Source organism: Salvelinus fontinalis, unplaced genomic scaffold, assembly GCF_029448725.1.
Source record: "Salvelinus fontinalis isolate EN_2023a unplaced genomic scaffold, ASM2944872v1 scaffold_0136, whole genome shotgun sequence".
Taxonomy (NCBI): Eukaryota; Metazoa; Chordata; class Actinopteri; order Salmoniformes; family Salmonidae; genus Salvelinus; species Salvelinus fontinalis.
The window spans coordinates 32,501-49,707 of NW_026600345.1; the positions used below are offsets into that span (position 1 = coordinate 32,501).

Here is a 17,207-nt window from a genome sequence, read left to right on the forward strand (position 1 = left end):
TTTGTTCTTAAATTGACCTGTCTGGTACAATAAATAAAAACATTTTTAAAAAGAGTCGAGAGAGAAAGCGGTAACAATGTAATATAACAAATCACAAGTTACCTAATATGGAATAATGTGTACCTACACTGTACCAATATCAAGTCAAATGAGGTAGTTATCCTCTACGGGATCGGCACATTTGGGCAGTCTTGATACAACATTTTGAACAGAAATACAATGGTTCATTGAATCAGTCTAAAACTTTGTACATACACTGCTGCCATCTAGTGGCCAAAATTTAAATTACGTCTAACCTGGAATAGTACATTATGTCTTTTCTATTGCATTTCAAAGATGTGACCAAAAATACATTTAAAATATCGTTTTTTTTCTTTGTATTATCTTTTACCAGATCTAATGTGTTATATTATTCTCCTACATTAATTTTATATTTTCACAAACTTCAAAGTGTTTTCAATCCTTGCTTCAGGTCCTGAGCTACAGGCAGTTAGATTTGGGTATGTCATTTTAGGCGAAACATTTAAAAAAGGGTCCGATCCTTAAATGAAGTAGTAGGTAGTTTAGTGTTAGCACACAGTTCGGAAAACTACCAGGATACACTTCTACACTCCATCCCCCAGGTGGCAGCACCAACAGAGTCAGGGGAACATGTATTAACGCAGTGGGGAACTGTGTGTGTGTGTCTGTACCTGTACTATAGGTAGGATGCTGAGTAGAGGAGAGCCCTTCTTGTCATCCAGAGAGGCTGGAGCCACGAAGCTGAACCCTTTAAACAGCTGATGGGCATTGGCACTGGGAGGAATACCTGGGGAGTCTACACACATCCAAGCACATACACACACCCAGACCCACACACACACCGACAACCACCCACCCATAGACACCCACACACCCACCCAGACATCCAACCACCCATAGACACCCACACACACACCCAGACATCCAACCATCCACCCACACACACACACCCAGACAACCACCCACACACACAGACAACCACCCACACGAGATGTGTGTTAGCAATAGAAGGAACACCTGTAGAATCTAAACTGTGACCCTAACACTCATGTACCTTTGGGTGTTTTAGCGGTGAACTCTGGGTCGAAGCAGAACGTGTCGTCAGGCTTCCCTGCTGCTGGTTTGAACGGAGGCTGGAGCTCTGTCCTGTATAGCTTCTATGGAGGGAGGGAGGGAGGGAGGGAGGGAGGGAGGGAGGGAGGGAGGAGGGAGAGAGAGAGGGAGGAGGGAGAGAGAGAGGGAGGAGGGAGAGAGAGAGGGAGGAGGGAGAGAGGGAGAGAGGGAGAGAGGGAGAGAGGGAGAGAGGGAGAGAGGGAGAGAGGGAGGGAGGGAGGGTTAAGCTGAGATATTCATGTCGTTTCCGTTCCAAGTCATAATGAACAGAAAGAGAGACACAAAGAGAGACAGACAGAGACAGACAGAGACAGACAGACAGAGACAGAAAGAGAGACAGAAAGAGAGACAGACAGAAAGAGAGACAGAAAGAGACTGAAAGAGAGACACAAAGAGAGACAGACAGAGAGAGAGAAAGAGAGAGAGACAGAGACAGAGAGAGAGACAGAGAGAGAGACAGAGAGAGAGACAGAGAGAGAGACAGAGAGAGAGACAGAGAGAGAGACAGAGAGAGAGACAGAGAGAGAGACAGAGAGAGAGACAGAGAGAGAGACAGAGAGAGAGACAGAGAGAGAGAGAGACAGAAAGAGAGAGAGAGAAAGAGAGAAAGAAAGAGAGAGAGAGACAGAGAGAGAGACAGACAGAAAGAGAGACAGAGAGAGAGACACAAAGAGAGACAGACAGAGAGAGAGACAGAGAGAGAGACACAAAGAGAGACAGACAGAGAGATAGAAAGAGAGACACAGACATTCCCGGCGGGTCAGAAGTGTACATACTCTATTAGTATTTGGTAACATTGCCTTCAAATTGCTTAACTTGGGTCAAACATTTTGGATAGCCTTCCACCAGCTTTCCTTAAAAAGTTGGGTGAATTGTGTCCCATTCCTCCTGACAGAGCTGGTGTAACTGGGTCAGGTTTGCAGGCCGCCTTGCTCGCACACACTTGTTCAGTTCTACCCACAACTGTTCTATAGGATTGAGGTCAGGCTTTGTGATGGCCACTCCAATATCTTGACTTTGTTGCCTTTAAGCCATTTTGCCACAAATTTGGAAGAATGCTTGGGGTCATTGTCTATTTGGAAGACCCATTTGCGACCAAGCTTTTACTTCCTGACTGATGTCTTGAGATGTTGCTTCAATATACCCACATAATTGTCCTGCCTCATGATGTCATCTATTTTGTGAAGTGCACCAGTCCCTCCTGCAGCAAAGCACCCCCACAACATGATGCTGCCACCCCCCGTGCTTCACGGTTGGGATGGTGTTCTTCGGCTTGCAAGCCTCCCTCTTTTTCCTCCAAACATAAAGATGGTCATTATGGCCAAACAGTTCTATTTTTGTTTCATTAGACCAGAGGACAATTCTCCAAAAAGTACGATCTTTGTCCCCATGTGCAGTTGCAAACCGCAGTCTGGCTTTTTTATGGCGGTTTTGGAGCAGTGGCTTCTTCCTTGCTGAGCGGCCTTTCAGGTTATGTCGATATAGGACTCGTTTCACTGTGGATATAGATACTTTTGTACCCTTTTCCTCCAGCATCTTCACAAGGTCCTTTGCTGTTGTTCTAAGGTTTACTACCTTTTTATTTGGGCATTTTTATTGTTCAGAAATGTGGTGGGGACTCTCTTCGTTCGCTGGACTTTATCCTGCTAACTGTTCCAAATGTCCGAACTGAATTTGGTAAAAGGGCTTTTATGTACTCTGCGCCATCGTCTTGGAACACCTTACAAAATACTTCTAAACTGGAAGAACTTGTCCTGATTGGTGTTTTTAAATCACTGATGAAGGATTTTGAGGCTTATTCCCTGACCTGTCAATGTTTTTAATTTGCTGTTTTTGATTTTTGTTATACTCTTGTGAATTCTATGGTTTTTACTCGATTACTTGTAGTTTTTCATGTTGTCTGTCTGTCATTTTTGTAATGACTTGGTGCTGCCTATCTTGGCCAGGACGCTCTTGAAAAAGAGATTTTAAATCTCAATGAGCCCTTCCTGGTTAAATAAAGGTTAAATAAATAAATTTAAAAAATCTGGGATTGATTTGCACTTTTCACACCAAAGTATGTTCATCTCTAGGAGACAGAACGCGTCTCCTTCTTGAGCGGTATGACGGCTGCGTGGCCCAAAGATGAACCAGACTTGTGGAGGAGGTCGAACATTTTATTTTCTGAGGTCTCGGCTGATTTCATTTGATTTTCACATGATGTCAAACAAAGAGGCACTGAGTTTGAAGGTAGGCCTTGAAATATATCCACAGGTACACCTCCAATTGACTCAAATGATGTCAATTAGCCTATCAGAAGCTTCTAAAGCCATGACATCACTTTCTGGAATTTTCCAAGCTGTTTAAAGGCACAGTCAACTTAGTGTGTGTAAACTTCTAACCCACTGGAATTGTGATACAGTGAATTATAAGTGAATTAATCTGTCTGTAAACAATTATTGGAAATATTACTCGTCATGCACAAAGTAGATGTCCTAACCGACTTGCCAAAACTATAGTTTGTTAATAACAAGAAATGTGTGGAGTGGTTGAAAAACGAGTTTTAATGACTCCAACCTAAGTGTATGTAAACTTACGACTTCAACTGTACATGATCAAATACAAATCTTAGAATCAACTATTAAAGACGACAAGAACACACTGGATTCTCCAATTACATTGAATGAACTACAGGACAAAATATAAATCCTCTAACCCAAAAAGGCCCGTGGTGTTGATGGTATCCTATATGAAATTCTAATATATTTTATACACTGCTCAAAAAAATAAAGGGAACACTTAAACAACACAATGTAACTCCAAGTCAATCACACTTCTGTGAAATCAAACTGTCTACTTAGGAAGCAACACTGATTGACAATACATTTTACATGCTGTTGTGCAAATGGAATAGACAAAAGGTGGAAATTATAGGCAATTAATAAGACACCCCCAAAAAAGGAGTGGTTCTGCAGGTGGTGACCACAGACCAATTCTCAGTTCCTATGCTTCCTGGCTGATGTTTAGGTCACTTTTGAATGCTGGCGGTGCTTTCACTCTAGTGGTAGCATGAGACGGATCTACAACCCACACAAGTGGCTCAGGTAGTGCAGTTCATCCAGGATGGCACATCAATGCGAGCTGTGGGAAAAAGGTTTGTTGTGTCTGTCAGCGTAGTGTCCAGAGCATGGAGGCGCTACCAGGAGACAGGCCAGTACATCAGGAGACGTGGAGGAGGCCGTAGGAGGGCAACAACCCAGCAGCAGGACCGCTACCTCCGCCTTTGTGCAAGGAGGAGCACTGCCAAAGCCCTGCAAAATGACCTCCAGCAGGCCACAAATGTGCATGTGTCTGCTCAAACGGTCAGAAACAGACTCCATGAGGGTGGTATGAGGGCCCGACATCCACAGGTGGGGGTTGTGCTTACAGCCCAACACCGTGCAGGACGTTTGGCATTTGCCAGAGAACACCAACATTGGCAAATTCGCCACTGGCGCCCTTGTGCTCTTCACAGATGAAAGCAGGTTCACACTGAGCACATGAGCACATGTGACAGACGTGACCGAGTCTGGAGACGCCGTGGAGAACGTTCTGCTGCCTGCAACATCCTCCAGCATGACCGGTTTGGCGGTGGGTCAGTCATGGTGTGGGGTGGCATTTCTTTGGGGGGCCGCACAGCCCTCCATGTGCTCGCCAGACTGACTGCCATTAGGTACCGAGATGAGATCTTCAGACCCCTTGTGAGACCATATGCTGGTGCGGTTGGCCCTGGGTTCCTCCTAATGCAAGACAATGCTAGACCTCATGTGGCTGGAGTGTGTCAGCAGTTCCTGCAAGAGGAAGGCATTGATGCTATGGACTGGCCCGCCCGTTCCCCAGACCTGAATCCAATTGAGCACATCTGGGACATCATGTCTCGCTCCATCCACCAACGCCACGTTGCACCACAGACTGTCCAGGAGTTGGCGGATGCTTTAGTCCAGGTCTGGGAGGAGATCCCTTAGGAGACCATCCGCCACCTCATCAGGAGCATGCCCAGGCGTTGTAGGGAGGTCATACAGGCACGTGGAGGCCACACACACTACTGAGCCTCATTTTGACTTGTTTTAAGGACATTACATCAAAGTTGGATCAGCCTGTAGTGTGGTTTTCCACTTTAATCCTCAATTTCGAGTCTCATAGCAAAGGTTCTGAATATTTATGTAAATTAGATATTTCTGTGTTTTATTATAATAAATGTGCAAAAATGTCTAAAAACCTGTTTTCGCTTAGTCATTATGTGTTATTGTGTGTAGATTGTAAAAGATATAAAATATTATTTTTTTTATAATAAAGCTGTAACGTAACAAAATGTGGAAAAGGTCAAGGGGTCTGAATACTTTCCGAAGGCACTGTACCCTAAATAAAAAGGAACATAACATTTGATATCCCAATTAGTATCTGGCTAAAAACCTGTTGTAAAACACACTCTATGGTTGTGAATGCTGGGGTCCACTCACCAACCAATAATTCACAAAATGGGAGAAACACCCAATTGAGACTTTGCAGAATTCTGCAAAAATATACATTGTGTGCAACGCAAAAACCCAAACAATATATGTAGAACTAAATTAGGACATCAGCTAATTATAAAAATCCAGAAAAGAGCTGTTCCATTCTACAATCACCTAAAAGGAAGCGATGCCTACACATTCCCTTACCTCAGCCAGCTGATTCTGCGCCTCTGTGAACAAACACAGACAGACCCAAATAAACAGGTCAAACTAGAATGCTATCTGGCCCTAAACAGAGAGTACACAGTGGCAGAATACCTGACTACTGTGACTGGCCCTAAACAGAGAGGACACAGTGGCAGAATACCTGACCACTGTGACTGATCCTAAACAGAGAGTACACAGTGGCAGAATACCTAACCACTGACTTACCCTAAACAGAGAGGACACAGTGGCAGAATACCTGACCATGGTGACTGTCCCTTAACAGAGAGGACACAGTGGCAGAATACCTGACCACTGACTGACCCTAAACAGAGAGGACACAGTGGCAGAATACCTAACCACTGACTTACCCTAAACAGAGAGGACACAGTGGCAGAATACCTGACCACTGACTGACCCTAAACAGAGAGTACACAGTGGCAGAATACCTGACCACTGTGACTGACCCTAAACAGAGAGTACACAGTGGCAGAATACCTGACCGCTGTGACTGACCCTAAACACAGTGGCAGAATACCTGACCCCTGACTGACCCTAAACAGAGAGTACACAGTGGCAGAATACCTGACCACTGACTGACCCTAAACAGAGAGTATACAGTGGCAGAATACCTGACCACTGACTGACCCTAAACAGAGAGGACACAGTGGCAGAATACCTGACCACTGTGACTGGCCCTAAACAGAGAGTACACAGTGGCAGAATACCTGACCACTGACTGACCCTAAACAGAGAGTCCACAGTGGCAGAATACCTGATCACTGTGACTGACCCTAAACAGAGAGTATACAGTGGCAGAATACCTGACCACTGACTGACCCTAAACAGAGAGTCCACAGTGGCAGAATACCTGACCACTGGGACTGGCCCTAAACAGAGAGTACACAGTGGCAGAATACCTGATCACTGTGACTGACCCTAAACAGAGTGGCAGAATACCTGACCACTGTGACTGACCCTAAACAGAGTGGCAGAATACCTGACCACTGTGACTGACCCAAACTTAAGGAAAGCTTTGACTATGTACAGACTCAGTGAGCATAGCCTTGCTATTGAGAAAGGCCACCGTAGGCAGACATGGCTCTCAAGAGAAGACAGGCTATGTGCACACTGCCCACAAAATGAGGTGGAAACTGAGCTGCATTTCCTAACCTCCTGCCCAACCTCCTGCCCAACCTCCTGCCCAACCTCCTGCCCAACCTCCTGCCCAACCTCCTGCCCAACCTCCTGCCCAACCTCCTGCCCAACCTCCTGCCCAACCTCCTGCCCAACCTCCTGCCAAACCTCCTGCCAAACCTCCTGCCAAACCTCCTGCCAAACCTCCTGCCAAACCTCCTGCCAAACCTCCTGGGTTAGGGATAGGGTTAGGGTTACCTCCTGCCAAACATCCTTCCTGACCTCCTGCCAACCTCCTGCCTAACATCCTGCCCAACCTCCTGCCCAACCTCCTGCCCAACCTCCTGCCCGACCTCCTGCCTGACCTCCTGCCTGACCTCCTGCCTGACCTCCTGCCTGACCTCCTGCCTGACCTCCTGCCTGACCTCCTGCCTGACCTCCTGCCTGACCTCCTGCCTGACCTCCTGCCTGACCTCCTGCCTGACCTCCTGCCTGACCTCCTGCCTGACCTCCTGCCTGACCTCCTGCCTGACCTCCTGCCTGACCTCCTGCCTAACCCCCTGCCCAACCTCCTGCCCAACCTCCTGCCCAACCTCCTGCCTAATGTATGAACGCCTTAAAGATTTCCCTCAGACCCACAAAGAATTAGAAAACAAATCAAACATTGATAAACTCCCTGTTAGGTGAAATACTGCAGTGTGCATCACAGCAGCAACATGTGTGGCCCATTGCCATGAGAAAAGGGCAACCAGTTGAGCTCAAACAACATTGTAAATACCACAAATATTTATGTTTATTTGTCTTCCTCACTATTCATACTAAAACTATTTTCACATGATTAAAACACTGATAATATAACAATGGAAATGTCTATCTTTTTAAACCTTTGTGAGTGCAATGTTACCTGTTCAATGTTACCTGTTCAATGTTACCTGTTCAATGTTACCTGTTCAATGTTACCTGTTCAATGTTACCTGTTCAATGTTACCTGTTCAATGTTACCTGTTCAATGTTACCTGTTCAATGCTAACTGTTCAATGCTAACTGTTCAATGCTAACTGTTCAATGTTACCTGTTCAATGCTAACTGTTCAATGTTACCTGTTCAATGTTACCTGTTCAATGTTACCTGTTCAATGTTACCTGTTCAATGTTACCTGTTCAATGTTACCTGTTCAATGTTACCTGTTCAATGTTACCTGTTCAATGTTACCTGTTCAATGCTAACTGTTCAATGTTAACTGTTACTTCCTAATAGTTTTTTATATTGTTTTGTCACTTTAGTTTGTTTATTTCACTTGCTTTGTCAATGTAAACATGTTTCCCATGCCAATAAAGCCCTGTTGAATTGAGAGAATAAGCAAGATAAAGACCCAGCCACCAACCCATATTAAACCCTCCCCTTCCTCCTGGTCTCAGCCAATCGTCTCCTGCTGGCTCATAAACACTCCCACTGAAATATTAACACACACTGTTAGACCTCTGGCCAGACACACACCTAGCACTCTGCAGACCAATCCTAAGTAAGCCGACAGTCTGTTAGGTGGGAATGGGATGCATTGTGTGTGTGTGTGTGTGTGTGTGTGTGTGTGTGTGTGTGTGTGTGTGTGTGTGTGTGTGTGTGTGTGTGTGTGTGTGTGTGTGTGTGAGAGAGAGAGAGAGACTTACGTTCCAGTCGATCGATGAGAAGAAGGCGTGACGTTTGATCTCCTCCACCCCGTCGACCCCAGCCCCTACACAGATACAGAGCACTGTCAGTAACACACACACACACTCTCTCACTCTTACCCAGGTGGTTAATTTGTGTGACTGTTCTATCAGTGTTTTGTTACTTGTCATGTTTTGTGTTTTTTGTAGACCCCAGGAAGAGTAGCTGCTGCCTCTGCTAAAGGGTTATGGTTATGGTTAGGGTTATGGGGATCCTAATAAACACACTTACCCAGGCGGTTAGCAGGGTGGCGTTTAAACAGCATTCTCAGCAGACTCTGGGCTTCTAGACTCAGGAACTGAGGCATCCCTAACTTAGCTCTGAGGAGGGAGGGAGGGAGGGAGGGAGGGAGGGTAGAGAGGGAGGGAGGGAGGGTAGAGAGGGAGGGAGGGAGGGAGGGAGGGAGGGAGGGAGGGAGGGTAGGGAGGGAGGGAGGGAGGGAGGGAGGGAGGGAGGGTAGGGAGGGAGGGAGGGAGGGAGGGAGGGAGGGAGGGAGGAGAGAAGAGCACGAGTGAAAACAATGTCCTGAACAAATGTCAAATTGGCTTCTTACCAAAATATCGTATGACAAACCACGTATACAACCTGCACATCCTAATTGAAAAAGATAATGCAAATAAAAAAGTGTAATCTTCTCATGCTTTATTGATTTAGAAAAAGCTTGAGACTCAATTTGGCATGAGGGCCTGCTGTATAAACTGATGTAAAGCGGCGTTCTGGGAAAACCTACAATATTATAAAATCAAATTATACAAATAATGTGCGCGGACCAAATAAGCAAAAAACACAAATTTTTTCCCTTTGGGCCGGAGGGGTGAGTCAGGGATGCAGCTCGAGTCCCACCCTCTTCAACATATATATCAACGGATGATCTGGTGCAGTTGATCTGGTGTTTCAGTCCCCAACCAAGGAGGGCCTACAGCAGCACCTAGATATTCTGCACAGATTATGTCAGAATTGGACCCTGACAGTAAATCTCAGTAAAACAAAAAATAATGGTATTCAAAAAAGGTCCAGATGCCAGAACCACGACCATAAAATCTATCTAGACACCGTTGCAATACCTCGGTCTAAACATCAACACCACAGGTAACTTCCACAAAGCTATGAATGATCTGAGAGACAAGGCAGAAGGGTCTTCTACGGCATCAAAAGGAACATAACATTTGACATATCCAATTACTATCTGGCTACAAATACTTGAATCAGTTATAGAACCCATTGCCTTCTATGTTTGTCACCAAACAAGAATATACAAAACAGGAAAAACACCTAATTGAAAGTTCTGCAAAAAAATATCCAGAATTAGGGCTATACCTACAAATGATAAAAATCCATAAAATAACTTAATTCTACAACCACCTAAAAAGAAGCGATTCTCAAACCTTCCATAACAAAGCCATCACCTACAGATAGATGAACCTCTGCCAGCTGGTGCAGGGACTCTGCTACAAACAGACCCCACAGGGCCCCAGGACAGCAACACAATTAGACCAAACCAAACCACGAGGAAAAAATTATATCATTGATACATTGGAAAGAATCATAAAAAAAAACAGAGCAAACTGGAATGTTATTTGGACCTAAACAGAGAGGACACAGTGGCAGAATACCTGACTGAGACTGGCCCAAAATTAAGGAAAGTATTGACTATGTACAGACTCAGTGAGCATAGCCTTGCTATTGAGAAAGGCCACCATAAGCAGACCCGTTCCTACAGAGAAGACAGGATGTGGCTACTGCCCACCTCCTAACCTACCAAATGTATGACCATATAAGAGACACATATTTCCCTCAAATTTGTGACCTGCTGCCACAAGATAAAGGTCAACCAGAAGGTCAGATACACAAATGTAAATATAAACTATATTTATCCCCCGTCATTTGTATATTCTCCTATTTGCACATTGTCACAACACTGTACACAGCTAATACATATGCATAGCATAGCATAACATAGCATAGCATAGCATAGCATAGCATAGCATAGCATAGCAGTAACATTTTAAATGTTATACTCTGGAAACTGCTAACAATATGATATTATGTTATTCTATTATATTTTTGTTTACTGTTAATGTCTGATAGTTGTTGTCTTTGTTTTGTTTAAATCGCTTTGTTGTTTTAGTTTTTGTAAAAAGAGGCAAGAGGAGAAGGTAACAATGTAACAGAACAAATCACAAGTTACCTACTATGTGTACGTACACTGTAATTACATTGTACCAACATGTCAGGTAGTTATGTAGTCGGTAGTTTAGTGTTAGTGCACAGGAAAAACTACCAAGACACACTTCTACACTCCATCCTCCAGGTGGCAGCACCAACCGAGTCAAGGGCTGTGCTCTGCCAGGAAACCCTTGATAAGCACATCAGGTTCTGCCAATTAGGTGATGGTCGTCAGAGTGCCAGCCTGCAAGCCGTGAGGCTGGTGGTTTTGTTTGGTAGCCATAAGGCCTTGGGTTTTCAATCTCACCGAACCAAATGAGTCAAGACAGAGCTGGCCTGGACCAAGGTAAGGTTGCAGTCTCCTGGGTACCATATCAGTCACTGGCTTTATCAAGAAGTGTATCAAGGACGTCGTCCCCACGGTGACTGTACGTACATACCCCAACCAGAAGCCATGGATTACAGGCAACATTCGCACTGAGCTAAAGGGTAGAGCTGCCGCTTTAAAGGTGCGGGACTCTAACCCGGAAGCTTACAAGAAATCCTGCTATGCCCTCCGACGAACCATTAAACAGGCAAAGCGTCAATACAGGGCTAAGATTGAATCGTACTACACCGGCTCCGACGCTCGTCTTATGTGGCAGGGCTTGCAAACTATTACAGACAACAAAGGGAAGCACAGACACGAGCTGCCCAGTGACACGAGCCTACCAGACAAGATAAATCACTTCGAGTCAAGCAACACTGAGGCATGCATGAGAGCATGTTCCGGACGACTGTGTAATCACGCTCTCCGTAGCCAACGTGAACAAGACCTTTGAACAGGTCAACATTCACAAGGCTGCGAGGCCAGACGGATTACCAGGACTACAGGAAAAGGAGGACCGAGCACGCCCCCATTATCATCGACGGGGCTGTAGTGGAGCAGGTTGAGAGTTAAGTTCCTTGGTGTCCACATCACCAACAAACTAGAATGGTCCAAACACACCAAGACAGTCCTGAAGAGGGCACGACAAAACCTTTCCCCCTCAGGAGACTGAAAAGATTTGGCATGGGTCCTGAGATCCTCAAAAGGTTCTACAGCTGCAACATCGAGAGCATCCTGACCGGTTGCAAGGCTTCTCAACAGTTTTTACCCCCAAGCCATAAGACTCCTGAACACGAAATCAAATGGCTACCCGGACTATTTGCATTGTGGGGTCGACTCCGACAGCGGCACCAGTGGGGTCGACTCCGACAGCGGCACCAGTGGGGTCGACTCCGACAGCGGCACCAGTGGGGTCGACTCCGACAGCGGCACCAGTGGGGTCGACTCCGACAGCGGCACCAGTGGGGTCGACTCCGACAGCGGCACCAGTGGGGTCGACTCCGACAGCGGCACCAGTGGGGTCGACTCCGACAGCAGCACCAGTGGGGTCGACTCCGACAGCAGCACCAGTGGGGTCGACTCCGACAGCAGCACCAGTGGGGTCGACTCCGACAGCAGCACCAGTGGGGTCGACTCCGACAGCAGCACCAGTGGGGTCGACTCCGACAGCAGCACCAGTGGGGTCGACTCCGACAGCAGCACCAGTGGGGTCGACTCCGACAGCAGCACCAGTGGGGTCGACTCCGACAGCAGCACCAGTGGGGTCGACTCCGACAGCAGCACCAGTGGGGTCGACTCCGACAGCAGCACCAGTGGGGTCGACTCCGACAACAGCACCAGTGGGGTCGACTCCGACAACAGCACCAGTGGGGTCGACTCCGACAACAGCACCAGTGGGGTCGACTCCGACAACAGCACCAGTGGGGTCGACTCCGACAACAGCACCAGTGGGGTCGACTCCGACAACAGCACCAGTGGGGTCGACTCCGACAACAGCACCAGTGGGGTCGACTCCGACAACAGCACCAGTGGGGTCGACTCCAACACCAGCACCAGTGGGGTCGACTCCAACACCAGCACCAGTGGGGTCGACTCCAACACCAGCACCAGTGGGGTCGACTCCAACACCAGCACCAGTGGGGTCGACTCCAACACCAGCACCAGTGGGGTCGACTCCAACACCAGCACCAGTGGGGTCGACTCCAACACCAGCACCAGTGGGGTCGACTCCAACACCAGCACCAGTGGGGTCGACTCCAACACCAGCACCAGTGGGGTCGACTCCAACAGCAGCACCAGTGGGGTCGACTCCAACAGCAGCACCAGTGGGGTCGACTCCAACAGCAGCACCAGTGGGGTCGACTCCAACAGCAGCACCAGTGGGGTCGACTCCAACAGCAGCACCAGTGGGGTCGACTCCAACAGCAGCACCAGTGGGGTCGACTCCAACAGCAGCACCAGTGGGGTCGACTCCAACAGCAGCACCAGTGGGGTCGACTCCAACAGCAGCACCAGTGGGGTCGACTCCAACAGCAGCACCAGTGGGGTCGACTCCAACAGCAGCACCAGTGGGGTCGACTCCAACAGCAGCACCAGTGGGGTCGACTCCAACAGCAGCACCAGTGGGGTCGACTCCAACAGCAGCACCAGTGGGGTCGACTCCAACAGCAGCACCAGTGGGGTCGACTCCAACAGCAGCACCAGTGGGGTCGACTCCAACAGCAGCACCAGTGGGGTCGACTCCAACAGCAGCACCAGTGGGGTCGACTCCAACAGCAGCACCAGTGGGGTCGACTCCAACAGCAGCACCAGTGGGGTCGACTCCAACAGCAGCACCAGTGGGGTCGACTCCAACAGCAGCACCAGTGGGGTCGACTCCAACAGCAGCACCAGTGGGGTCGACTCCAACAACAGCACCAGTGGGGTCGACTCCAACAACAGCACCAGTGGGGTCGACTCCAACAACAGCACCAGTGGGGTCGACTCCAACAACAGCACCAGTGGGGTCGACTCCAACAACAGCACCAGTGGGGTCGACTCCAACAACAGCACCAGTGGGGTCGACTCCAACAACAGCACCAGTGGGGTCGACTCCAACAACAGCACCAGTGGGGTCGACTCCAACAACAGCACCAGTGGGGTCGACTCCAACAACAGCACCAGTGGGGTCGACTCCAACAACAGCACCAGTGGGGTCGACTCCAACAACAGCACCAGTGGGGTCGACTCCAACAACAGCACCAGTGGGGTCGACTCCAACAACAGCACCAGTGGGGTCGACTCCAACAACAGCACCAGTGGGGTCGACTCCAACAACAGCACCAGTGGGGTCGACTCCAACAACAGCACCAGTGGGGTCGACTCCAACAACAGCACCAGTGGGGTCGACTCCAACAACAGCACCAGTGGGGTCGACTCCAACAACAGCACCAGTGGGGTCGACTCCAACAGCACCAGTGGGGTCGACTCCAACAGCACCAGTGGGGTCGACTCCAACAACAGCACCAGTGGGGTTGACTCCAACAACAGCACCAGTGGGGTTGACTCCAACAACAGCACCAGTGGGGTTGACTCCAACAACAGCACCAGTGGGGTTGACTCCAACAACAGCACCAGTGGGGTTGACTCCAACAACAGCACCAGTGGGGTTGACTCCAACAACAGCACCAGTGGGGTTGACTCCAACAGCAGCACCAGTGGGGTTGACTCCAACAGCAGCACCAGTGGGGTTGACTCCAACAGCAGCACCAGTGGGGTTGACTCCAACAGCAGCACCAGTGGGGTTGACTCCAACAGCAGCACCAGTGGGGTTGACTCCAACAGCAGCACCAGTGGGGTTGACTCCAACAGCAGCACCAGTGGGGTTGACTCCAACAGCAGCACCAGTGGGGTTGACTCCAACAGCACCAGTGGGGTTGACTCCAACAACAGCACCAGTGTGGTTGACTCCAACAACAGCACCAGTGGGGTTGACTCCAACAACAGCACCAGTGGGGTTGACTCCAACAACAGCACCAGTGGGGTTGACTCCAACAGCACCAGTGGGGTTGACTCCAACAACAGCACCAGTGGGGTTGACTCCAACAACAGCACCAGTGGGGTTGACTCCAACAACAGCACCAGTGGGGTTGACTCCAACAACAGCACCAGTGGGGTTGACTCCAACAACAGCACCAGTGGGGTTGACTCCAACAGCACCAGTGGGGTTGACTCCAACAGCACCAGTGGGGTTGACTCCAACAGCACCAGTGGGGTTGACTCCAACAGCACCAGTGGGGTTGACTCCAACAGCACCAGTGGGGTTGACTCCAACAACAGCACCAGTGTGGTTGACTCCAACAACAGCACCAGTGGGGTTGACTCCAACAACAGCACCAGTGGGGTTGACTCCAACAACAGCACCAGTGGGGTTGACTCCAACAACAGCACCAGTGGGGTTGACTCCAACAACAGCACCAGTGTGGTTGACTCCAACAACAGCAGGTACTTACTTGAGGATCATGTTCATTGTCTCGTTACGGTCTTTGCCCTGGAATGGTAACGTCCCAGTCAGCATTTCAAACTATACAGAGAGGAGAGACAGACAGTTACAGGTACAGGTTAGATACAGGTAGAGACATTAGGCTGGGGTTACAGGTACAGGTTAGATACAGGTAAAGACATTAGGCTGGGGTTACAGGTACAGGTTAGATACAGGTAGAGACATTAGGCTGTGGTTACATGTACAGGTTAGATACAGGTAAAGACATTAGGCTGGGGTTACAGGTACAGGTTAGATACAGGTAGAGACATTAGGCTGTGGTTACATGTACAGGTTAGATACAGGTAAAGACATTAGGCTGGGGTTACAGGTACAGGTTAGATACAGGTAGAGACATTAGGCTGTGGTTACATGTACAGGTTAGATACAGGTAAAGACATTAGGCTGGGGTTACAGGTACAGGTTAGATACAGGTAGAGACATTAGGCTGTGGTTACATGTACAGGTTAGATACAGGTAAAGACATTAGGCTGGGGTTACAGGTACAGGTTAGATACAGGTAAAGACATTAGGCTGTGGTTACATGTACAGGTTAGATACAGGTAAAGACATTAGGCTGGGGTTATAGGTACAGGTTAGATACAGGTAGAGACATTAGGCTGGGGTTACAGGTACAGGTTAGATACAGGTAGAGACATTAGGCTGTGGTTACATGTACAGGTTAGATAGAGGTAAAGACATTAGGCTGGGGTTACAGGTACAGGTTAGATACAGGTAGAGACATTAGGCTGTGGTTACATGTACAGGTTAGATACAGGTAAAGACATTAGGCTGGGGTTATAGGTACAGGTTAGATACAGGTAGAGACATTAGGCTGGGGTTACAGGTACAGGTTAGATACAGGTAGAGACATTAGGCTGGGGTTACAGGTACAGGGTAGATACAGGTAGAGACATTAGGCTGGGGTTACAGGTACAGGTTAGATACAGGTAAAGACATTAGGCTGGGGTTACAGGTACAGGGTAGATACAGGTAGAGACATTAGGCTGGGGTTACAGGTACAGGTTAGATACAGGTAGAGACATTAGGCTGGGGTTACAGGTACAGGGTAGATACAGGTAGAGACATTAGGCTGGGGTTACAGGTACAGGTTAGATACAGGTAGAGACATTAGGCTGGGGTTACAGGTACAGGTTAGATACAGGTAGAGACATTAGGCTGGGGTTACAGGTACAGGTTAGATACAGGTAGAGACATTAGGCTGGGGTTACAGGTACAGGTTAGATACAGGTAGAGACATTAGGCTGGGGTTACATGTACAGGTTAGATACAGGTAGAGACATTAGGCTGGGGTTACAGGTACAGGTTAGATACAGGTAAAGACATTAGGCTGTGGTTACATGTACAGGTTAGATACAGGTAGAGACATTAGGCTGGGGTTACAGGTACAGGTTAGATACAGGTAGAGACATTAGGCTGGGGTTACAGGTACAGGGTAGATACAGGTAGAGACATTAGGCTGGGGTTACAGGTACAGGTTAGATACAGGTAGAGACATTAGGCTGGGGTTACAGGTACAGGTTAGATACAGGTAGAGACATTAGGCTGGGGTTACAGGTACAGGTTAGATACAGGTAGAGACATTAGGCTGGGGTTACAGGTACAGGTTAGATACAGGTAGAGACATTAGGCTGGGGTTACAGGTACAGGTTAGATACAGGTAGAGACATTAGGCTGGGGTTACAGGTACAGGTTAGATACAGGTAGAGACATTAGGCTGGGGTTACAGGTACAGGGTAGATACAGGTAGAGACATTAGGCTGGGGTTACAGGTACAGGTTAGATACAGGTAGAGACATTAGGCTGGGGTTACAGGTACAGGTTAGATACAGGTAGAGACATTAGGCTGGGGTTACAGGTACAGGTTAGATACAGGTAGAGACATTAGGCTGGGGTTACAGGTACAGGTTAGATACAGGTAGAGACATTAGGCTGGGGTTACAGGTACAGGGTAGATACAGGTAGAGACATTAGGCTG

At 48.1% G+C, this 17,207-nt stretch overlaps 1 protein-coding gene across 1 annotated transcript in view; it reads right to left on the reverse strand.

Moving 5' to 3' along the window:
• LOC129843435 (ribosomal protein S6 kinase alpha-6) overlaps positions 1-17,207 on the reverse strand; it is a gene marked incomplete at its 3' end in the record, with an annotated part of 70,574 nt that overhangs the window by 26,192 nt on the left and 27,175 nt on the right. The window contains 5 exon segments of the mRNA XM_055912154.1: positions 693-817; positions 1,076-1,178; positions 8,615-8,679; positions 8,886-8,974; positions 15,180-15,250. Of these exon segments, the coding sequence (XP_055768129.1) occupies positions 693-817; positions 1,076-1,178; positions 8,615-8,679; positions 8,886-8,974; positions 15,180-15,250 (453 nt within the window).